Source organism: Saccostrea cucullata, unplaced genomic scaffold (genome assembly GCF_032062105.1).
Source record: "Saccostrea cucullata isolate Sc308-1 unplaced genomic scaffold, CSIRO_AGI_Scuc_v1 ctg419, whole genome shotgun sequence".
Classification (NCBI taxonomy): domain Eukaryota; kingdom Metazoa; phylum Mollusca; class Bivalvia; order Ostreida; family Ostreidae; genus Saccostrea; species Saccostrea cuccullata.
This window is the reverse complement of record NW_026927872.1, coordinates 191,272-216,480: the sequence shown is the minus strand read 5'-3', so window position 1 is coordinate 216,480 and position 25,209 is coordinate 191,272. Positions and strand designations below refer to the sequence as shown.

Genomic DNA, 25,209 nt, shown 5'->3' with positions numbered 1-25,209 from the left:
AAGAAATAAAAATAAAATTGTTGCTGATAGTCGGCTATCAGTACATGAACAACATTGCATGGCACATTATTTAAACAAATAACAATATCTAACAATACAGATCAACACAGTGTGGTGGGGTTTTCCTTTACACACATAAAACAAGTATGATATGTTAATGTTGGTACTTTGTATAAATACATCAATTACGAATTGTGAATAAAAAGCCTTTATGTCTGTAGTATACACATTTCAATTTTTTTTGTTCCTAAATCAAAAAATTCTCAAAGTTTTGTGTGTGTGTGTGTGTTTTGTTATCAACCACAGGTCTTTGGATCGCTGAAAAAAATTTTATGTACAAAAAAAAAGATATTGGCGAAAGTATGAAAAGAGTTTCATACCTTTATTTTTTTTCAACATCTCATTTTTTTTCTAAGCGATTTAAAGGCCTGTATTATTAACAAAACAATTAATTTCATTCCACTGAAAATATGGATTCTTCTGTTGTGTGTATAAACAGACTGCATTACATTATAGTTGTGTGAAGAGATGTATAAACAGCCTGTATTACATTACATTACATTTGTGTGTAGAGATGTATAAACAACCTGTATTACATTACATTTGTGTGTAGAGATGTATAATTATCCTGCATTACATTACAGTAGTGTGTAGAGAGGTATACACAGCCTGCATTACATTACAATAGTGTGTAGAGATGTATAAGCAACCTGTATTACATTACAGTTGTGTGTAGAGATGTGTACATAGCATGTATTACATTACAGTTGTGTGTAGAGATGGGTAGTGTAGAGATCTGAGTCAATAGATGGCAGTCTTTCCATTCCCTGAAATGTCTGTATATTATCATGTAACCTGGAACAAATTCCACTGATAATGTCCTCTTTTAACTGCTCAAGGTCATTGGATGTTAACACTTGACCCCTGTCACTTGTCTGAACTTTGTCTGAGGGGACATTCATTGGGCTTTGACCTTGACCTGTGCCTGATTGTAGGGGGTGAACAGTCATGTTAAACTTCTGTATGAGTGAAATGATTTCCTGTTTTGTGCTCTGTAGCAGGTTGGCTGCCTGGTATGACTCCCTTTTACGATCTCCTCTCAATTCATATCTGTGAAAAAATTTAAACTTTTGAAATCTTCATTTTTTGTGTCATATCTACATCTTGTATATAACTCATAGCACATGAATATATTGAAATTCAGTTCATTTGAAATAAATATCAAGGTTCCTTAAATTTCAATATAAACAAATTTGACCGCACACTTTTATTTCTAAAATTCACTCAAAAACAATTAAAATTTTACTATTTTTAGAAAATCTTGAAAAGCCCAATCAGTTCCTTTATGGAAGAACTTGAAAACAGCCTAATCTACAAGTAGGACACAATTACCTTATACATTTATTGCATGATAGTGAGGGAAATATGAAGACTTATTCAGCCAAGAAAAATCATATTCCCCGATGGGCTTCGCCCGAGGGGAATATGATATTTCTTGGCTGAATAAGTCTTCATGTTTCCCGAACATTCATGCAATGAATTGTTTATTATACTGGAAGAAGCGAAACCTTTGAAATAAACATAAACTTTCAAATTCGGCACCGCTCTCAAATTCGCTTTCATTTTTTTACGTAAAGTTACTATAAAACCCTTTGGTCAACACATAATCATCAATTTTGTGACGTAAACTAGGCTATTGTGACGTCTACTACTCTTGGGAGTTTTCGTTCAACGAATGAGAACTATATTGCAGGAAAATACACTAGGTGTTCCGAAGAGGTGGAATATGATGAAAAGCATGCTGTCGGCTGCGTGAATTATGAAGTTTTACGGCCCGATCACATGATAACCTAGAACCAATCAGATAACGCGTTGTGTAGAATATTTATAATGAGGTATAATAACATGTCTTGACACAATGACTATCGATTATTAGTCTCTGGGGGTATATATTGCACTTGATTATCAGTCTCTGGGGGTATATACTGCTCTGGATGTTACCTCAGACTGGAGATGTCCTGTTTGATTTCCAGCAAGTCATCTTCATTTACTCCATCCAACTGTTTGTCCTTCTTAAACTGATGAATGTACCGACTGACCAGTCGCCGCATTATGTCCTAAGATAAAAATGATAAGACCTTTCAATTTTTTAAAGACATCAATTTTAATCTATATGCAAGAAGCCCACGGGCCTAGACTGTCACCAGTAAAGCATAGATTTCTTAGATGTTAACCACTTTCACAGATTTTTATATACATGTGAAACGGGAGAGGAGAAAATGCAGTGGACCAAACCGGGATTCGAACCTGGGCCCCCTGAAACTCCGGTCAGCTGCTCTACCAACAAAGCTATCTGGCCACCGGCGATCGAATCCGGCTGACCGCCACACATGTATGACCAACAGTCTTCCCTTGAGGTAGATATGGGACTTAGCATGGGAAGGGAAAAGGGTTGTAAAAATGAATGAATAAATATTTCCTTGCAAACATGAACAGTACCTAGACCTAGTTCCCTGGATCAGGTTTTTTAAAACTTGGGTATTTGGTTGGGATAGTACTAGACTTAAAGCCTGGTAGAAAAATCTTTTACTGCTACTGGCCTAAAAAAAACGGGGCCTTTGGTCAAGGTTTAATACCCCCTCCAGGCATCAGCTATCAGTCCTCAAACAATCTGTGTATAAGACATTATTAAGACCATGTGATATAGCATCATTACCTGGTAATGCTTCTCTTCATTAGATCGGACACTGGTCTGAGCACTCAAAGGGGGGCGGTACTTCACCTGAAAGAAATTTCAAGTAACTATAGTTTATCAATATTTTTTGAAATTTACAACAAATCATCATGGTTCCTCTTGGTTCCTGGTGGAACACAGAGCCTCAATTTATAACAAATGGGCAGATTTATGTTTTCTTTGAACCTCAAAGTACAGATTTTTTGGCATTTCAAATTAATTAATTGACTCTTTTTTTCCTTAAAATTTAACAAATTAAAATGACAAAATAGTAGACAACGAATATAAATTAATTGAGACAACCTACTGCAAAAAAGCAGATTTTGACTTTAAAATTAAATTACATAATGCAACTCTTCATTATTGTAATTAATAACCAAATTAAAACAAGAGGCCCAGGGGCCACAGCTCACCTGAGCACACCAGCTAGGAAAAAGGACATATCATGATTTGGACGAACTAGAATCTACACTACCTGAGGATAATTCTACATAAATATTACTAATCATGGCTTTGAAGTACTTGAAAAGAAGATTTTAAAAGGTTTCCCTATATATTCCTATGAGAATTAATTTTTGGTCGTCCATTTTGGCCCCACCCTACCCCGGGGGTCATGATTTGAACAAACTTAAATCTACACTACCTGAGGATAATTTCACGAGTTTCATTTTTCCTGTCTCAATGGTTCTAGAGAAGAATCTTTTAAAAAGATTTTTCCTATATACTCCTAGGTAAAACTTTGATCGGCCATTTTGGCCCCACCCTACCCCAGGGGTCATGATTTGAACAAACTTGAATCTACACTATATGAGGATGATTCCACATGAGTTTCATCTTTCCTGGCCCTGTGGTTCTTGAGAAGAAGATTTTTAAAGAATCTTTCCTATATATTCCTATGTAAAACTTTGATCAGCCATTTTGGCCCCACCCTACCCCCGGGGGTCATGATTTGAACAAATTTGAATCTAAATTATCTGAGGATAATTCCACATGAGTTTCATCTTTCCTGGCCCTGTGGTTCTTGAGAAGAAGATTTTTAAAGATTTTTCCTATATACTCCTAAGTAAAATTTTGATCGGCCATTTTGGCCCCACCCTATCCCCGGGGGTCATGATTTGAACAAATCTGAATCTACACTATCTGAGGATGATTCCATATGAGTTTCATCTTTCCTGGCCCAGTGGTTCTCGAGAAGAAGATTTTAAAAGATTTTTCCTATATATTTCTATGTAAAACTTTGATCGGCCATTTTGGCCCCACCCTACCCCCCGGGGTCATGATTTGAACAAACTTAAATCTACACTCCCTGATTATAATTTCACATGAGTTTCATTTTTCCTGTCTCAATGGTTCTAGAGAAGAATTTTTAAAAAGATTTTTCCTATATACTCCTAGGTAAAACTTTGATCGGCCATTTTGGCCCCACCCTACCCTAGGGGGTCATGAATTGAACAAACTTGAATCTACACTATATGAGGATGATTCCACATGAGTTTCATCTTTCCTGGCCCTGTGGTTCTTGAAAAGAAGATTTTTCCTATATTTCCTATGTAAAACTTTGATCGGCCATTTTGGCCCCACCCTACCTCCGGGGGTCATGATATGAACAAATTTGAATTTACACTACCTGAGGATGATTCCATATGAGTTTCATCTTTCCTGGTCCAGTCGTTTTTGAGAAGATTTTATAAAAATGGAATTAATTTTTCTCAAATTCATAATTATCTCCCCTTGGAAAAGGGTGTGGCCCTTCATTTGAACAAACTTGAATCCCCTTTACCCAAGGATACTTTGTAGCAAGTTTGGTTGAAATTGGCCCAGTGGTTCTTGAGAGGAAGATGTTAATGTGAAAAGTTTACGACGACAACAACGACAACGACGACAGACAACGGACAAATTTTGATCAGAAAAGCTCACTTGAGCCTTTGGCTCAGGTGAGCTAAAAAAAAAAAAACATGCATTGGAAAATATGCATGGGAAAAATGTATTTGTAGTCTTTAAAGTAGAGACTTGGCTGTGCATTAAGACATCTATTTTGGTAATGACAGCCGAATTACCCATGTAATTCAAGACCCCACATCCTTATGCACACCCATGTAAAACTTTAATCACTTTCCTCTAAACAAGGACACATTTTTCTCTGAATATGTCATGAAATCCTAGCAAGGTCTTTGAGGTATTTTTCAAAGGACAATTCTGACAACATGACTTCTTCAAATTTCATTGACAGGGACTATTAATTATCTACAAGTCTATACACATACCAATGAACTGTTGAGTCTATTGTGCATTAATTGGAATGATGATAACCATCTAAAAGTCATTTTTTTTAAATATTTAATTTACAGGTTTTGTTAAACACTGTGTATTGGAATTGATACATATGTACTACTCTAGTCATAATGCCTTCAAATTACTCCTCGTCTATCAATATTGACCTACTGGTATTCTTAAACAAGAGGCCCATGGGTCTTAAGGGTCACCTATGTATAATGCATCTCTGTAAATCATCAATGAGATTATAAAATAATAAAATCTCTGATAGACGAAGATGTTGCTTAAAGGCCGAGGTTTTCAACCGTACAGTTTTCCTCAGGTAAGTTTGGTGTGGGGTGGGGCTTAATCGAAGCGGCTGAGAAGCCCAGAGAGAACGACGCTGGCTTGTGTATACTACCTATATACACAGGATGTTCCTGAGTGTATTACCTGTATGCGTTTTCCTACGAATTTGTAAACCGAGGCCGTTTTTTTCATGTTTAGCTCATGAATTGAAATGCGAAATAAAGCATTTTTTGTTGCAGACAGAATCCTTCTCAATTTCTTTCTTTTAAAATAACTGATATTTTTAATAGTTCGACATTTTTTATATACAGTGTGTTTCTTAATGAAGTGTATTATAACGAAAATACATTTAGCACCAAAATTTGTCCTTGTAATCTGGCTACAAAAAGGGAAGTAATTCAAATTACATGTCTTCTACGCAAAACAAAAGAAGAAAGTGAATCATAAAAGTCTCTCGGTAAATAACAATGAAACTTAGAAACGATGTTTTGAGAATAAAATGTTGAAGTAGAAATATTATTGTCTAAATAAATATCTTTTTAAGATACATTAAATCCTACTTGATTTTTCCATAACACATGGTCTGTAAAAATGGCCAGGGCTCCGGACCGGGGTTGATTCCCCGACAGCTATGAAACGGGAATGGAATCATCTGCATCGTTTTTTTTTCTTTCGAGATTCATTATTAATTTCAAACATCAAATACAAAGCAAGATGTTATATTCCAAGTAACTTCTCTTCTAAAACTTATTATTATACCGTAACTTCGTCATCATGTCTCGAAGAAAAGCGACACGTACAGGTTTGTCTTATAAATATAAATTCACTTGACTCATGAACAATGTTACAATGTTGTCATACTTGTTTTAAAAAAAAATTTTATTTTTAAATTCCATGATACTAGCTTCAAACGCAGGTTGGTTTATTTTCAATTGTTAATTAATGGAGGAATAAATGTACGTTAACTCATGTTTTGACACGGAAATTAAAATTATCGATTGTAATCGTGATATGAAATCCTCCCTTTTAAAATTAAATTTATAATATATATTATATAGCCATGATTTTTCTTGTCATTTATTTAATTATTTGATGGATGGATTATATTTATGGCATATTCTTATGAATTAAAAAAGAAAAGAACGATTTGATTGCTTCTTTATCACGTTGACATGTGCGGTAGGCATCAAAAGCCTGAAAGTTAATTCGATGGTCGGTACGATCTCCAGACAAGGTACACAAGATATACACAACAGCAGCAAACTGAATGTCAATCAAATCAAAGTATCCAATCCCGGGCTTAATTTCAGATGATTGACAGGGGTTCTAAGACCAGGTAAATTTGAAGGAGGTGCTTATTTCCTCCCCCTTTAAAGGGCCATGATTTTCAAAATTATTTTGAAGAGGGCTCAATGTTTATTATAATAATACTTGCAGTTTGAATGCTTGGTAATAGAGAAAAAAAAAAAAAAATACTGAGAGCATTGACCCTACCTCTCAGGCAGGTGAGTGTGTGTGTGTGTGGGGGGGGGGGGGGGGGGGCAGACAATATAAAATATAATTTTTGGTCCAAATTGCCAAATGATTCTATAAATACCAAATTTTTCAAAATTGGTTCAGCAGTTTCAGAGAAAAGCTGAAAATGTTCAAATACTAATGAATGAAAAGAAATAGAAAAAGGTCATCTGAGTGACCCAGGTGACCTTATAACATACTATACTACATAGGCTATAATATGCATCAATTTATAATGCTATTTTTATGTTATGTTGAACACAAAAGATGTTCCTACAATATTTATATAAAAAAACATTATACATACATTAACTGACATACAAAAAAATTAAAAAATTTAAATCTTCCCATCTTCCTGCTGCTGTGAATAAAATGGACATTTTGACCAGTTCTTTCTATTCTAATTTCTAGACAGATTAACACTCACCTCTGTTGGTGGTTTTTCAGAATTAATATTTATTCTGGTTGAGATCTGCACTGCTCCTTTCTGAAAATAAGTTTAAATAGAGGATATTCAATGTTTTGTAGTTGAATATGGAATTTATTTCACGAGTGGGACAGGATTTTTTTTATATATTCACGAGTGCGAAGCACGAGTGAAAATATAAAAAAATCCTGCTTCACTCGTGAAATAAATTCCATATTCAACTACAAAACATTGAATTTTCTGTTTATTACATTTTCCTTGACCTTCCCTTTGCCTATTCGTCTTTTTGCAATACAGTCGTAGACAACATGACGTCATAGTTGAGCAGTTGCGACGTCACAGAGCTCAAAGTGAAAACATTGTTACAGATTGTAGGCTAAACAGGGATTTCAGCAACATATTTGGGGGAACTTTGGCAGTCTTATTCTCTATCAGAATGGTTTATTTACTCTCTCCATATATTATAACAGTCCATGGAATATTTTTACAACACTCTTCGTTATGGGAAGGTAAATCAAGAATTTTACGGCACTTCTGATATTTGTCACACTGTGAAAGGATATCATTTTGATATCCTTTCACACTGTGACAGCCAGGTTATCATTTTTATTCAATGAATAAATTACAGTATTTCACTGTTGAAAATGTAATAAACTATAATACATGTACATGTACTAGGATTTTCTAGAGGAACATACTTGAGTAAATTAATTAATTACCAATGTCTCTGTCTTGTTTGTTAACTTACTGAGTTTATGTCCATAAATTCTCTTCTCGGCACTGGACTTGGAACAGGCTAAAAGTGAAAACAAGAGATAATTTTTAAAATTATGTGCATGTATGATATCTTTATCTTCAGAGATTTGGCCAACTGGTAGGGGGATTAAAAGTAGGAGAATTCTGAATGAAAAAAACCATTAATTTTTTTTTTTTGAAACTGAAGAGAAAATATCCCCTTAACCTATTAATTGTGTAAAAATAATCACTTTGAAAAATTGGCAAACACCACTGCACATGTCATTTACAAATAGTTATATGTACATAGATTTATATCAGTGCTGTAAGTTTGTCCTGCATAAAGTAATTGAAAATATGTTTATGAAATTTTTAAAAGATTTTAATTTTATATGATTAGTGTAAAGCTTATTTCTACAGTTGTTTCAAAGGCATTTAAAAAAAAAAATATTTCGGTAATATGATGGTTGCAAAATGGAATAGTTTGAGGCTAGGTGTACTTTATGTGTAAAATAGCCCCAACTTCTTATAAGTACCATTCAATGTCCTTTTCAAATATCAATATGGAGACTTGGTGCATTCATTGTCTAAAACTAATATTCTTTGAGAGTCCAGCTATTGGAAAGCAGCTAGGGTTTGTAAAATCTCAAAATAATCTCAATGAAATTCTTTTCAGAAGCTTCAGCAAAGAATTAAATATATATATGAGCACACTCCTTGACCCCCCCCCCCCGAAAAAAAAAATTACAATCATCAGAAAAGACTATTTCATAATTGCACATTTTGGAACAGAAGTTATACTCTAGCAGTACATACAAAACCTTGCTCATTAATTTTTTTATACTACCAGTTGTTTTTTGTTTTTTATATGTCCAAGGCCAAAATGGTGTCCATCAAATAAATGTCAAATGAAGTGATCAAATGATGCTTTGGATGTTGTCAGATATACCTCGCTATGGGTGTATTTATTATAAATACTAGCCAATGATCCATCTTCTATTTATATTATAAAGACTTATTCACTACACTGTCAATATAGAGAAAAATCAAAGGAAAAATTACATAAACAAAACATAAGAATGATAATTGAAGAGATGAAGGCTAACATGATATATTATAAAGACTTATAGACTACACTGTCAATATACAGAAAATCAAATGAAAAATTACACAAACCAAAAAAAAAATATATTAAAGAGATGAAGGCTAACATAATATTTTTTCTCATTTTCTTGTGATCTTTAAAGAACATAAGGAAATTTGTCCTTAGGACACTCTTCTCGTGAAAACATTTCTTTTTAATGTCAAACTGTCTCAGTTGCCCTTACGACAACAAATCAACAAGCTACCTTACATCTCTTCATTTAAAGCGAGCCATATAAAAATGACTTATTAATTTTATGTAAGCTCGCACTGAACTTGTAATGAACTCTGTTATGTAATTTCTTACCCTAAGGTGTTTATCAATTTCCTTAAGAAAAGATGACCCATCAAAAGTTTTTAAAAAAATGATGTCTAACAGAATTGTTATATGAAGTAAATGTTTATGTCATATTAATCCCTGGTGTCATTTTCTCCCATTCTCCCTGTAATGTTAATTAATATAAAACAGCAGGTGAAAAGAACATTGATATATGAGCATGTTTTGATTTGGATAAAAAAAAAAACAAATTGTGTATAATTGAACAAACATTGAAAAGGTGTGTAAAATGATAATTGGTTTTAGAAAACCTGTTTCTTTCCCAAAGGCAAAAATATTTAGAAAAAAAAAATGTAATCGAAGTTATCACCATTAAGGCTGGCGTAAATTAATTTTTTGTTTAACATCACCTATAAACTTCAAAACCCATGAGGGAGGGAGGAAAAAATAAAACAAAATTTTCAAACAAATGAATATTTACTCTACTAAATGAGTTAAAATACTGTCAATATTTGTAGACTTGCACAAGCTTTATGTTGATTAATCATTTTCTAAAAAAACTCACTTTAAATGACAGATTGATTACACTAAGCTCAAATGTACCTCAAAGAGGGTCCCAATATTCTGAACCGTTAATCACAATGGCTACCCCTACTTCAGAGAGGGCCCCAATATTCTGAACCGTTAATCCCGTTGGTTACCCTACCTTAGAGAGGGTCCCAATATTCTAAACCATTAATCACATAGTTTACCCTACCTTTACACTGCCCACAGAGGTACGGCGCTTAGGTCTACGGAAATGTTGTTTGTCCTGCACGCAGCTACTGAGCAGGTCCTTGATAAAACAGACAGCATAGTAGATAGATTTAGGGCTGATGATAAGGTTAAAGGGAGAAGGAAGAGTGGAGCCCTCGTCAAAATAACCCATCCACAGCTTGGAACGGGAAAACTTCCACTCCATATCAGCATGGTTCTGAAAAAATAAAATTTCTATTTAGAATATATCTGCAAGTAAAGAGCTTCTGATTGGGCAAAGCTCTTCTGTTAAGTTTGAGGACTAAATTTCATGTTTGTATTTACCTCAATATTTTGGAAAGAGTTGGACATCATGGCAATCAGCATGTTAATGAGTACAATGATAGCCATACAATGATATAACATGAACATCAAGCGGCCCAGCATCACCGTAAAGTTTTGACCATTCTGGATTCTGAGGTCATGCTTTGTTGTGATCCCAAACAATGACCAGTATAATGTCGCATAGCTCTCCCCCAGCCTGGAAGTATCAACAGAAAACTAGAAAACTGACCAGTCAGCAAGGGCCCCGCCATGGGGTAGAATTAAAAGGGTGCAGCTTACGGAATGATTAAAAAATGTACGAAGAATAAGCAACAGCAACTGTATTCTTAAAATTTCAAGATAATTCCTGAACATTCAAAAACCTGAAAAGAATATCCTTCAACTTACATTAGGCAGTAAAGAATGACTAAACATTGAATGTATATTTAAACAATTATGAAGCTTGTGTTATATAAAATCCAGCCTTCAATGAATGCAAATATCATGAAGGCTTGACCTTAACTTCAAACAAACAGCAGTTGCAGACAAAGGTTTTCATTAATCTTAAAGACAGATAAAGAAAAGCCTACTAAATTTTCTGCAGCAGGCTAGATAATTAATCCCAAGGGATTAATTGTACCTCTCTCATAATTTTCTTTTAAAGTTACAATAAGAACTTTTTCAGTATTAATGATAGAATGGGGTTTTTATACAACTACCTTAAAAATTAATAATATTCTTGAATTAACATAAGTAACAAAAGTAAATCAAAAAATCTTCTTTAATCTATTTCTTGTTTTTAGAATTCAATGAAATCATAACTATTAAACAAAAATAAATTATGAAAATTTATATTCAAATCCACATTTCAGAGTGTTCATAGCATTCCAAACTGACTTAACTTCAAAACAAACTTCATTTGCAGACAGAGGTGGTAATTCATCTCAATGTGACAGATAAAGATAATGCTCTGGATTTTCTTCAGGAGGAAAGCTAATTAATCCCAAGGGACTCATATAGCAGCTTTCAGTTTACAATGGGAACATCTTCAGCAGTTATCTCTCTTTGCCAATGCATTCTTATATAAAGTTAAGGAATGTACCCCACCACCCCAGCTCCAAACCAGGGGACATAGAGAACCAAACTTAGCATCAAAATATGTATTTCTGCCTACTGAACTACCATACCAAATTTGAACTTGATTGGGCAACCATAAAAAAAAGTTGCCCATTCATTCTTATGCATAGTTAAGGAATCTACCCCACCACCCCAGCTCCAAACCAGAAGACATAGAGAACCAAACTTAGCATCAAAATATGTATTTTTGCCTACCGAACTACCATACCAAATTTGAACTTGATTGGGCAACCATAAAAAAAGTTATTAGAAAAAAACAGAAAATTTGTGGACGGAAGAGTGACAGACGGACAGACAGAGTGATTACTATAGGGCACCCGCAAATCCTTGCGGGGCCCTAATTACCCAGCTAAAATTATTTCTTCTTTTTTTTTTAAAAAAAGGCAGAAATACAATTCTGATACAAGAGAACTTAAGAAATAAGAGCATAAAACTCACGATACAAATGCCACTGGGTCCTCTGGAACACGACTGTTATAGTAGTACCAGTAGAGCTGGGTCATTCCACACGCAAAGGATGTCAGCACCAGGAAGAAAATGAAGAGAAATTTCCCAATGTCAATCAACATGCATCCCAAAGAGATCTGAAGGGGTCCTAGATGTTGATTAGCCTGAGCCAAGAATATGATACGAGAGAAGCTAAAAACATTGGCCACTGCGAACAGCCCCTCAGCTAGAAGGGTAGGATCAATGATGGGCCAGTCCTTCCTGGGAATGTCCCTGTCTCCGTATTTACCTGATTCTATCTGTACGTACGCCACAAGTCGGAGAGAAAACGTAGCGATATAGAGCGATAGCATCAGGAAATCTAGCCAGTTCCACCATTGTCTGGTGTACGCCTTCAGTCCTTCCTCCCACAACTGTTTACACTCAGCCCAAACAAACCCTAAAAATACAATCAACCTTTCATAAAACAAAACTTTGTTATATTTTTAAAATACAGTTGAATAATAAATTGGAAAGAATTTGCACTGACCCATCACCCATAAGAATATGAGCCACTCGAGTTCTGAGGGTGGCGGTCCCCGTATGTTTCCTCGATCGCTGGGACTACTGATGTCTGTAGAACAGAGCACCAGGAGAATCAGAAACACCCCAAACGAGGCACTGTGATATAGAAACTTCATAAATGGACTCCGCAGGAGTTGTCCTATCTTGCTCCGCGGGAAGATCAGGTAATATACAGCCATGAATGGACCGATCAGGATAAGCCCCATACATAGCAGGAACTTGGTCAGGCCATTCCTCTTTCTCCACCCAGGCAGACCCTCGTACCAAATGGACGTCAATAACTGCTGGCAGTGGGGATGGGATACAAACTGAAAGTAGAAGGATACAAACTGAAAGTGATTTCCAGAACTGAAATTGTCATCAAGATAATTAAGACATCTACTTCTATTTCCCTGTTTTTGCCCAAATTCAGTAAAGCAAATCCAAGTATTTTACAAGAGGCCAGAGGACCTTACATAAGAGAAACAAAATGATCTGGGATCAACAAAATATTGTTATGAATAAGGTAATTGATAAATAAATTGATAAAGTAGATCTATATCCACTTTCTGTATTATGCATCAGAACATTCTTGTTAATCAAAGACATAAATATATATTATCATAAATTGATATAGAATTTAAAAAAAACAAGAGGCCCATGGGCCACATCGCTCACCTGAGCACTGTGGCTAGGAAAAAGTAGAAATTGGTTTATTATTGAAAAATTTAAATCCAAAAGTAGTCCCATGACCAATCATGGCTTTGCTATTCTTGAGAAAATGATCTGTAAAAAATTTTCCCATATATATAACTATGCAAAACTTTGATTGGCCATTGTGGCTCCGCCCTACCCCCAGGGGTCATGATTTGAACAAATGTGAATCTACACGACCTGAGGATGCTTCCATATAAATATGATCAATTATGGCTTTGCAATTCTTGAGAAAAAGATTTTTTTTTTTTAATTCCTATATATTTCTATGTAAACATTTGATCGGCCATTTTGGCCCCGCCCTACCCCCGGGGGTCATGATTTGAACAAACTTGAATCTACACTACCTGAGGATGCTTCCATATAAATATGATCAATTATGGCTACGTTATTCTTGAGAAGAAGATTTTTAAAGAATTTTCCTATATATTTCTATGTTAAACTTTGGTCGGCCATTGTGGCCCCGCCCTACCCCCGGGGGTCATGATTTGAACAAACTTGAATCTACATTACTTGAGGATGCTTCCATATAAATATGATGAATTATGGCTTTGTTATTCTTGAGAAGAAGATATTCAAAGAATTTTTCTATAGAAGAAGATTTTCAAAGAATTTTCCTATAGATTTCTATGTAAAACTTTGGTCGGCCATTGTGGCCCCGCCCTACCCCCGGGGGTCATGATTTGAACAAAAGTGAATCTACACTACCTGAGGATGTTTCCCTATAAGTTTCATCAATCCTGGCACAGTGATTCTTGAGAAGATTTTTAAAACATACCACCAAATTTTCATTAATTCCCAATTATCTCCCCTTGAATGAGGGCATGGCCCTTCATTTGAACGAACTTGAATCCCCTTCACCCAAGGATGCTTTGTGGCAAGTTTGGTTGAAATTGGCCCAGCGGTTCTTGAGAAGAAGTTGAAAATGTGAAAAGTTGACAACAACGACGACTACAGACAACGGACATACCTTGACCAGAAAAGCTCACTTGAGCCTTTGGCTCAAGTGAGCTAAAAACATACCAACAGATAAACTGTATAAGTTTTTAGCGAGAAGTAATTTTAAAATGTTTACTCATTAAAAGAAGCTATTACAACTAAAACGCAGTTAATCTTTAGCAATAATCAATTTTAAAGATCTCAACACCCTGGCTAATAATGCCCAAATTAAATTTTGCTTATACATGGTATTTAACTCCAAATAATATGAACATTTTCTAGCTAGCAATATACTCTGAAATGGTTTTAAAATCTAATTTCATCTAATTTTGGTATTTACGAGGGCTGTTCAATAAATAATGTCCTGAACTATATAAAATACATTACAGATATCATATGACATTAAACTTGACTTTCTCTCATTATTTAATCTTTCATGAATTTATAATAGTTTATGTGACCACTTTTCATCACATAGTTTCATCGTGAGAAGCTCGGAAACAAGGGCTTTTCGAGACACTGCATTATAAATGAATGGTAAAGAATCAGAAAATTAGAGTGAAAATAAAAGCTTCATTATAGCTACCGTAAAACTTGTTAAAAATCCCAAAGAAATATTCACTGGAATATATGACATTTACAGCAATCAATGCCTGTTTTATAGACAAAAGAGCAGCTGGATTTCAATGATAAAAAATTATATAATAGGCTTCAAAAACAGGTACCCTCCCTGCCAACAAAAATTATAACAACTTATGTACTGGTTGCCAAATTTCAACAAATAATATTTCATGATGTATGATTGACTTTAAGACACATAGCAAATCTGATAGACATCACATCGGGAGTAGTTTCCAGTGTTTTTAAGAAACGTTTGACGGTAAAAAAGCTTAGTACTCAAAGGTCACCCTATATTTTGAAAAATGAGTGAAAACGACAGTGTATACGAAATTCTTTACAATTATTTTAAAAAATCGGTAATTTTAGTTATCCACGTTTGTTTTATTTTCAAACAGATATTGGAACATGAATCTATTTATTAAAACCCTCAAAATAAAATTTACCAAAAGATGTTCTACATAAAAATGGCGAATGTCTGACAAAAGCATAGGTATTCAAAAGCAGAAAGACAGATTTATATGTAATTTTCTTTAAAATTAGTGGTATTGTTGGTCACATTCGTATTCGGAGAGACAGTTTAATTTCTGAGGGGGTCTAGAAAGCAGTTTATTGCAAAAAAAAATCAAAAGGTTTATTAGAGGAAGGACCCAGAATCAGGAATCCATTACATTGAATTTCTTCAAGACAGCGTCCAAACCCGCATGCCCTGAAGAGTTAAGGGGTTTTCGGGATAAACTGAAAGTTAATGGTTTTTCACATTAACAATATTCGCTAGATCTTTGACCTTTTGACTTGTTTCTATTTCCAAACTTGAAAAAAACACCTTTCAGAGGGAAGAAACAAGTCCGGGAAATCATTGGATGTGCCATTTTCCAGTATACTGAGGGTCATGCCCAAAAATGAGTTCTAAAAACAATCAGAAATTGGATAAAAAATTTTACGGACATGTATTTTACTTAAAAGAGATTAATTAGTAAAATCATGAAGAATAAATCATTCAAAAGCGTCTTTTGCTTCTTTCTGAGCACCGAGGACACTATTTATTGAACAGCCCTCGTACTTCTGTAGATCAAATTAAAGAAACAGCTAGATCACGTAAATTTCAAGTCTCATGCATATAACAGAGTTTAGAGTCCAAGTCCAGAATAATATCATAGCCTAAGAAACTAATGATACTAAAGTGACCTTCAAAGCCCATGGGCCTCTTGTCCTGAATAATTTTTCATTGGTTTTGTAGAAAGTGACAAACTGTGGTAACTGTTAAATTATTTCAATTTTCTTCGAATCCCAATCTACCATTTGCTGTTTGAATTTTTTTTATCAGGTGGTGGCTTTGTAAGGTCACTAAATTCTCAACGCACTTACTGACAATTAATACCAATTCTAATGATAAAAATAACTTAACAACTGTCAATGAGTGTAGGCTACAATCAATGCTCTTGGATCATACATATACCCTGGTAGTTATACATGTACTGTACACAGGATAAATTTTGCCCTCGTTTTATTTTCGCCCCTTCGTCCTCCCCTCATTTGGGCGAATTTAAAACGGGGCAAATTCAAAGAATACAGTGTAATTTCTTAAGCAAAACTATGACTGGGCGAATTTAAAAGAGGGCAAAATTGTTTGTAAGTGAGAAAGGGCGAAAATAACACAGGGCGAAAATAACCCTGTACACAGTATAATAAACTTAACATCTTTTAGATTATTTCAAAGCAATAGACCCATGGCCTATTACAGTCCCCTTTATATTGTAAAGTTCTCATCCACATGACCAACTAATCCTGACATCAAGGAATAAAATTCAGGGCCAAATATATAACACCTATTATGAGATTGGTAGGGGATTTTTGTTCATAGTCATATTGAACAAAGACTGTCTTTTAGATAGTGATTAAAATATATTAAAATCTAATACTTATCTCATAGGAGATCCTGTATTTATTATATAACCATGGCTGCTAAATGAAACTAAAACCAGATAAAGAATTTAATGGTTTTGTCAAAATTTTTTAAATAATGGAATATCTTGGTAAAGTGGCTGCATGCTTTTGTAATACCATAATATATTTTGTTATTTAAGATATAAGGTATCATTTTAAAACATCTATCGGGATATAAATTAGAGTTGGTCACGAGATTAAATTCAATAAATTCGGGCTTTATGATGAATTTAATTTCATACCAACCCGTATTTGTAGCCCGATGGATGTTTTAAAATGATACCTTATTACTTATATTTACTTTTGTGACTTATTCATACTTTATATATGCCTGATTGTGACATTTAACGTGTGAAATGCATTATTTTTCAAACCCAACGGTATGTATGTAATCCAGTGAGCGCGCGTCGACCCTTTATGACATCACTGAGAATTTATGTCGAATGTTTATCAATACGCACATCTATGACCTCTTGACCCCGTACTAGTATCTATACAGTTATAGATACGCACTGCTTTCAGTAGTGTTATATAAAGGAAAACATTTGCAAATGTAAATATACCTCTAAAAATGTGTTCCTATACAAATCTATAGGGAAAAAAGTCTAAAACATTTCTAATGTTTTGCTGAGCGGGCATAAAAAAATCGATGTTAGACTGCTGAGTCAGATGTTGGACCGCTTACGTCACAGAACTGGTGGAGCTTAATATCATTTTCATTCGTTGGTGTTCAAAAGTGAGGGACCTGATGTTACATCACGAAAGACAGTACAAATACATGTATGTAAAAAAAAAAATGAAAATGAAAGGTATAACAAAACATTTATTGAATGAGTTCGAGGGCAACATGCGTTTTGTCGACCCTCGAACCAAACTGTCTGCCTGAGGCCTGAGACAGACAGTTTGGTTCTTGGGTCCAACAAAACGCATGTTTATAATTGCCCTCGAACTCAGGCAATAAATGCATAATATTGAATCTGGATTATCAGTGTTCTTCAAATTAAAAACAAAATATATTTAAAAAGGATTGCATATTTTTTTAAAGGATTAACCCTGAATGAGTAATATTCTGTACTACAGTCATGTATTTTATTAAAATTGGATCAAACTTGAATGCTGGCATTTTATTGGAAACATCTTGGCAAACAGAAACCTGACACCTGACCAATACATGTACTACATTAGTTCTTCCCGGCCTTCCACACTGGAGCTAAAAACAAGAGGCCCATGGGCCTTATAGGTCACCTGAGCATCATGCAACAACTTTACGATTGACTTTTGTTCATGTTTTAACACTGTTTAACCTAGACATCATGGCATTCACAATTTTGAAAGCGGCACCATTGCTAATCATAACTATACACTAAACATGTTTAGTTTGGTTACTTAATACCCATAGACAGATAGACAGAGTAGGGGAACAAAAAAATGCATTTCGACTAATCAGTAATATTCAGCAATAATCAGTATAGTGCCACTACCACACATGAACCCCTGACCCTTGATCCACACATTTCAAAATTTTGGAAAAGACACCCTAACTTGCTTATCAAAAATATTTGATTAATACAAAGGAGAAGATTTCAATCAATTAATTCATTTTCAGTATATAAGTAGAGCCCCCCCCCCCCCATGGTACCCCTTACCCAGGGGCGTTGAAATTCACAATTCAGGAAGAATGGCCCTTGCTAATCACAGCTATATAGGTAGTTCATCTGCTTAATACCCAGGAGCAGAGAAGAAGATTTTTGAACAATTTCTGCATTTTCTCTATATAACCAATAGAGCCCCGCCCTAACAACAGAACCCCTGACCCTGGGGTCATAAAATTCACAATAGCATTCTTCCTCATCATGACTATGTACTTAGTTTATTTAATACCCAGGAACAGAGAAAAAGATTTTTAGAGAAATAATGTATTTTCACTATATAATCAATAGAGCCCCACACTAAGACCAGAACCCCTGACCCTGGGGCCATAAAATTCACAATTTTGGAAGAGGCATTCATGCTCATCATAACTATACACTACGTTAGTTTATTTAATACCCAGCAGCAGAGAAGAAGATTTTCAAACAATTTCTGCATTTTCTCTATATAACCAATAGAGCCCCACCCTAACAACAGAACCCCTGACCCTGGGTCCATAAAATTCACAATTTTGGAAGAAGCATTCTTGCTCATCATAACTATAAACTTAATTAATTCATTGAATACCCAGCAGCAGAGAAGAAGATTTTCAAACAATTTCTGCATTTTCTCTATATAATCAATAGAGCCCTGCCCTAACACCAGAACCCCTGAATTTCACAATTTTGGTAGAGGACTCAATGGTCATTCCATTCATGCTAACAGTTTGACTTCTTGATGTCCAGGGGTAAAAAAGAAGATTTTTAAAGATTGCATTAATTTTAGTGGTTTTGGCCTCACCCCTCAGGCCCAGGGGGGCAGGAACCATGGAATTCACAATTTTTGTTCCCCTTCACCAATAGATGCTTTGTGTAAAATTTGGTGGAAATTGGTTGAGTGGTTGCAGAGAAGAAGCTGAAAATGTTCAAACGTTAGCACACGACGAACGACGCACGACGACGGGCGAAAACAGATAGCAATAGGACACCTGAGTTTACTCAGGTGACCTAAAAAAACTTAATAACCTTGAGTCAGAAATAAAGGAGAATTACACAAAATATTAATTAAAGTCTGGTGTGTAAAGAACAAATAACAATCAGAAAATTATCAAACAACCATAACATATATCTATGACATCTGAACAATGATTTGTACTGAAGTGCTTCTTTAGATCCAGAAATTTCTTGTTATTGCCGGCAGTCCTTGATGCCACAATATACCAGTATATAGACAATATTATGACAAACAGGTAATGAGACTGAGTAAGATGAAAACCTTTATGAAGCAACTATATAATGACTTGGAAATTGAACATCAGATATACAACACAACTCATCAGAATCCACATTGCTTATTTAGTTAACCAGCTTGCAGGGAACTGGATACCCTAATGAAAATGCAGCTGTCAGCTCTAACAGTGCAGCCTCCAGAAAGAACATGCTGTAGTGACCTTGACCTTGAAGACAGGTCCCCTTTTCAGTCCATTATCTGTAAGCACTTTAAAACTTTTTTGACAAGACTATGATCCCAGATTGTCTTTAAATGCCATGCAAAAGAAGGCCTCATCCTTCAAACTTAACCCAATAATTATTTGTTGCTATGGATTTCTGTTTCTATGGAAACAGATCTTGGAATTTGGAAAATTGCGTTTCAGGTACAGGTAAACTTCATTATCTCGACATCGAAGGGACAACGGAGAAATATTAAGATATTCGAGGTGTCGAGATATCAGAGTTGAGACTCAACATCCTCAATTTTACTGCATAGTAAAACAGACGTGTAACTACGTACACGTCTTCAATAGATTGTAGTTCGTTTATTTCAGTTATCCCTCTATATTTATTAGAAAATCTGAGAAATTATTCACAAGAGTAATTTATGAAATTCCCTTTTTTATGGAAATCTTCTCAGTTTACAAATAATAGTTTTCCATCCAGCATTCTGTGTGCAACTTGCTTTGTCAGAACAGGATACGGCATGCGCTCTACAAACTACGAACCGTAATGGTATAAAGTCAACTCTGTGATACAGAAAAAAAAATTCATGCTTATTTTTAAAAGTTATTTTACTTCACTTCTTTTTTATTTCATCGTCATTCATTATTTTATTCATTATTTTTCATTTCATTTTCAAATCAAAATTTAAAAGGATTTTCGTATAAAAACAAACTCAGTGTTGTAACACATGAATATTATGGTTGATAGTCGTGCATGTTGTAGATTGGATTGTTTCCTGTTGAATGCATTTTATCGCAATTTCCAAGTTGAATTGAATTTAATGTGTATATTATTCATTATAATTCAGCTACTTTTTTTTACAATTTTGTTAGATTTCGACATAACTAAACAGTTGTACATTTATGCAGAATTGAGCAGATTTGTCAATTATATTACCCAAAATGAACATTAAACAATTAACGTCTCAGAGACGCTGATGGGCTTGGGATTCCTCTACAAACACATTTCTACAGAAGCAGTGTGTAGTCAAAACATAGGTGTGAAAGGTGTGAATTTCTGAAAATGTCGAGATACAAGGAGTCGTCCGTGTGCGTGATGAGTGACCAGCTGACAAACAAATAGGCTAAGTACAGCAGAAAATTACCCAATCAATGTCAACTTGCTATAAGTATTAAGTAAAACTACACACACTAGTACCGGTATAACACATATCTTTCTTAATTTAAAAGTCATCAATAATAATGAAGCATTTTTTAATATGTTGATGGCGCGACCGTTAGGGCGCGTGCAGATACTTATCCAGTTTTCATTTAGATCGTACTCATCAAACTGCACGTGACGTTCGGTTCGGAGAAGACTCTGACGTCACATGACGTTGTTTGCATGTTGCTTTACCAAACCGAAGCCTGAACAGGGCTGATTTCAATCAGTTTATGAATATTTTTCTGCAATAAACAGATATATTCATTAAATCAAGGCAAGTCTATTTTTCTTTAAACTTTTCTCTTTATTCTCGCGGGAACGGGGCTTTGCAACGCTCGCTGCGCTCCCTATCAATATTGTATACAGTTTTAGTACAGTTTTTGATGAATTAAGATGTGTTTACCTTCAAGGCTCCAGTAAAGTATTTTTGGACATTTTAGGTTTTGGAATTATCACATGTATGCTCATGCTTTTATTTGAAAGAATGAATGAACTCTAAAAATGATCTTGAAGGGAAATTAAGCCACAAACAATATGTTTACAATTATTTTGATTGACATTGAAACAAATTAATTATCTCTAATTATCTGTAAAAATTCTAACAAAGATAAGATTATCAGAATCTACTCATATGACATGATTGTATGGAGAAAATCAAGGAGCTTCATTTCCTTTTCATTTTTTTTTTGAGACAGCTAGAAATCAAGATGATCAAATAGATATACATGGATATAAGTATCCATGGATAAGCACACCCAATTTACATTTATATAATAGTGTTGCATTATGCATGTACTATGCCTAAATAGTAGGCAGGGTTTGACACATGGTGCACGAGCCGGAGGCGAGTGCACTATGTGTCAAACCCTGCCTACTATTTAGGCATAGTACATGCATAATGCAACACTATTGTTATTATTATGCTGACTGTTGTAATTATGTATGCGTCAATCCATTTGACTTTTTCCTGAAAATATCGGTGCTAACACAGCGCACTTGCAAGAACTCATTCAAAATCTTCATGCTAAAATTGGTTGCATGCTTAGTTATTTTGGTTACTAGTATTTTCTCTAAATAGGTCGCGATTTTCTGTCCCAAAGCAACTCATCTTTATTTTCTGCTTTGTTATTAAGACTTATTTGTTTGCAGACGTTGATTCTCTTTGATAATTTTCTTTTACATCCTTCAATCAAGCGTCATATAAAAAAGCGTTTTAATGACCCTATGAAATCAGTTCATCTAACGATCTGTATGTAATTAGTTTGAATCTTTGTTGTACACATTAATCTAAGGTTCCTTAGAATAATATAACTGTTTTCAAATAATATTTATCTATTTTCTCCTTCTCGTGTCAATTGTATAAATTAAGATTATATATATAATAAAATTCTACCAAACAGTGATCGTCTCTGTGGCGTAATCGATAAGGCATCGGACTGACAATCTCATGGTCGTGAGTTCGATTCCCGGCGTGTGCATGGAAGAATTTTCTTCAGTAAATAAAGCCGTGCACTATTTCGGCATAGTATGTTTACGCTATATAAATCCTTAGACCACTATGCGAGAATAGTAGGGTATGGGTTATATAGAGACAAACTGACAGGAAGCATAATAATGTCCAATCTAATATTAATGATGATTAAATGCTATTAAAAAGGTGAGAAAATGGGTATTGATTTCAGAATAAAGTGTTCTGTAAAAATTCTTTCATTCTTTCCTGAACATTGAATTTTACTGAAAAAGATCTAGTAAAAAGATCTGACTCTCATGCCTTGTTCATAAGGAGAGTTTAGTTCCAATTCAACGTAAGTACAGTAACTGCGATTTAAATTTGATCTGCGTTCATATGGAGAATTTTATGCAAATTAGTTGAATTCAAAGTAATTTACTTCAAATAAGATTAAGTCGCATTAGCTCCTTGTGAACGCCAATTCGGATTGAATGTTGACGCAGGCGTAATGCAAAATTAAGTCACATGCAAAAAATTCCATGGTCAGATTTAGGCACTTGCACCATTTTTGAGTGAGAAACAAAGGATATATTAATCTGTGAACAGTCTACAGACTTATGACTTTACGTCAAATGGATCTGCTCTTCATGAGGTGACATGATTGGAAAACAACATCATAATAGCCTTACTGAATAGCTTTACTGTAGAAACAAGAGATGTTTGGAAAACACATATGCCCACTCCCCCCAAACTGGAATTTTTCTACGTCCAAAAGGGCATAATTCTGTCAAAAATTGTGTGATGGTATCCAAAACAGAACTTGACCTAGATATTCATCTGACAAATCTGTATACCAAATTTCATTTCAGTAGGTGAAATGTTTGTGAAGAAAATGAACAGAAACTAAATGGACCGACAGACAGCAGCAAAGCAATATGCCCTCCCTTCTTTGAAGAGGGAGTAAAATAAAATCATTCTGTTAATCTGCATTAGTTTACCTTGCATAAGGCAATGTAGTTTACTTCACATTAATTTACTGCAAATTAAACTCTTCGCGTGAACAGGGCATTAAAAAATTAATGTAATGTATAGATATATCACAAGAAATCATGATTTTTTGTATATTGAAAAGTAATCTAATTTAATTTAATGCTCTAGAAACCCCACTTGTTATAGTACGTTAAAAATCCAAAGTAACTGTAATGAGATATCAAGTGTAATAGAGAAAAAGTGGTTTGGACCTCCATATGACTGAAATATCCATGGTATGACATTTTTTCAGAATGAACTTTGAATTTTTATCTGACATATCATAAACAAAAAAATTAATCTTGGCTTTAAATTTTACAATACAACATGTTTCTTTAAAAAATGTATAAAAGATTTTTTGCAAGATTGGCAGACAAGCCAGGACAAACAAGACAGAAAACAATGTATGCCATGAACCACTGCACCCTAGTCAATAAAACACCAAAAGCAGTGGAACACAATTCTCTGAATTTGCTCCTTTTTTGTACTTTGATCTTTACAAGCACAGATAAAATTAATACAGAGTATATCTTTAGAAACCTGTTGACCTACCTGCTTCTGTTCGTATTTGAGTGCCAGCTTCAGTCTGGACAGAGTGAGTTTCTCCGTGAGGGGTGGACAGTTTCCCTCCTCTTCATCCTCCTCTTCCTCCGAGTCCGAACACCTGTTCAGAACAGCGATAACCTCCTCACTGCTCCGACACTGGTCCATCAGATCACACGCATACTTCTTACACTGGTCACTAAGCTGAATGTACGTGTCCTTGAATTCGTTCTCGGTCAGGGCCAGTTTCTGTAGTTCCCAGGAGAGTTTGAAGGCCGTGAGAATCGGATCAGGGCTGGTGAGGGAGATCCATGCCGGGCTAGCCAGGGCTTTGTAGGAATTGATGCGGAACAGGGAATGCCTGAGACTGTCCTCGTTGACCTGTTCCTGGCATTCCTGACAGGAGCATGACAACATGTGGGGGAACTTAATGTTGGCTCCTCTCAGGAGAATCAGTTGGAGGATCTCAAACTGGTTACAGTGGGCTGCCAGGATTATGGGTGAAATGTCTGAGGAGTAATCAGAACTTTCCTCACCTCGCCTCTGAGATTTCCACCAATCAGGTCCAAGCATTTCTAAAGTGATGCTCGGATGATCAATCAGCATTTCTACAATTTTGTACACCCCTTCTGTAATGGCGTATAAAAGGGCATCCCCAATCTTCACCCCTTCCTGCTTCAGAAGAATTTCTACAAGTTCCACATTTTCATTGTCTACTGCAATCTGAATAGCTGAGCGTCCAAGCATGTTGGTACAGTTAATATTAACTGGATATGGTCCTTGCAGACATCTGATGACAGTGGGTTTATCTCCCCTTTCCACTGCCTCCAAGAAGACTCGTTCCTGAGTGGTGTTCATCTGAGATCGTTTGAGCGGCTCTAACGGCATGGTTATTGGATTTCTGGTCTGGTAGTACCTAAAGTTGGACTGATCACCATTCAACATGTCCTACTTACGTCTACCTGTGAATGTAAAACAGATGATCAGTACACAAACGTCACTCCGTCAATTTAATGAGCATCATCATCATACTGTATTGACTAGGACCTGCTAATATTATCAGCATCCCTTGATTTAATTATCACATTCCCTCCAAAGAAA

General features: G+C 35.1%; 1 protein-coding gene across 1 annotated transcript; it reads right to left on the bottom strand.

Annotated features, from left to right (window-relative positions):
* Positions 1-118: 118 nt before the first annotated feature.
* Positions 119-25,209, bottom strand: LOC134275726 (transient-receptor-potential-like protein). Its single transcript, XM_062758005.1, has 10 exons — positions 24,118-25,209; positions 12,566-12,908; positions 12,028-12,475; positions 10,474-10,669; positions 10,151-10,366; positions 7,987-8,034; positions 7,239-7,298; positions 2,717-2,782; positions 2,002-2,117; positions 119-1,110 (listed from the first exon to the last, which is right to left on the bottom strand). Exons 1-10 carry the CDS (start codon positions 25,051-25,053, stop codon positions 762-764), a joined length of 2,778 nt encoding a protein of 925 aa, XP_062613989.1. The 5' UTR covers positions 25,054-25,209; the 3' UTR covers positions 119-761.

Excerpts from the sequence above, each read along its gene's own strand:
- LOC134275726 (XM_062758005.1), bottom strand. The coding sequence starts at position 25,053 with ATGTTGAATGGTGATCAGTCCAACTTTAGGTACTACCAGACCAGAAAT. Across the intron at positions 12,909-24,117 it reads TCAAATACGAACAGAAGCAG|TTTGTATCCCATCCCCACTG; the intron begins GTAGGTCAACAG and ends TTCTACTTTCAG. Across the intron at positions 10,367-10,473 it reads ACTCTTTCCAAAATATTGAG|AACCATGCTGATATGGAGTG; the intron begins GTAAATACAAAC and ends TTATTTTTTCAG.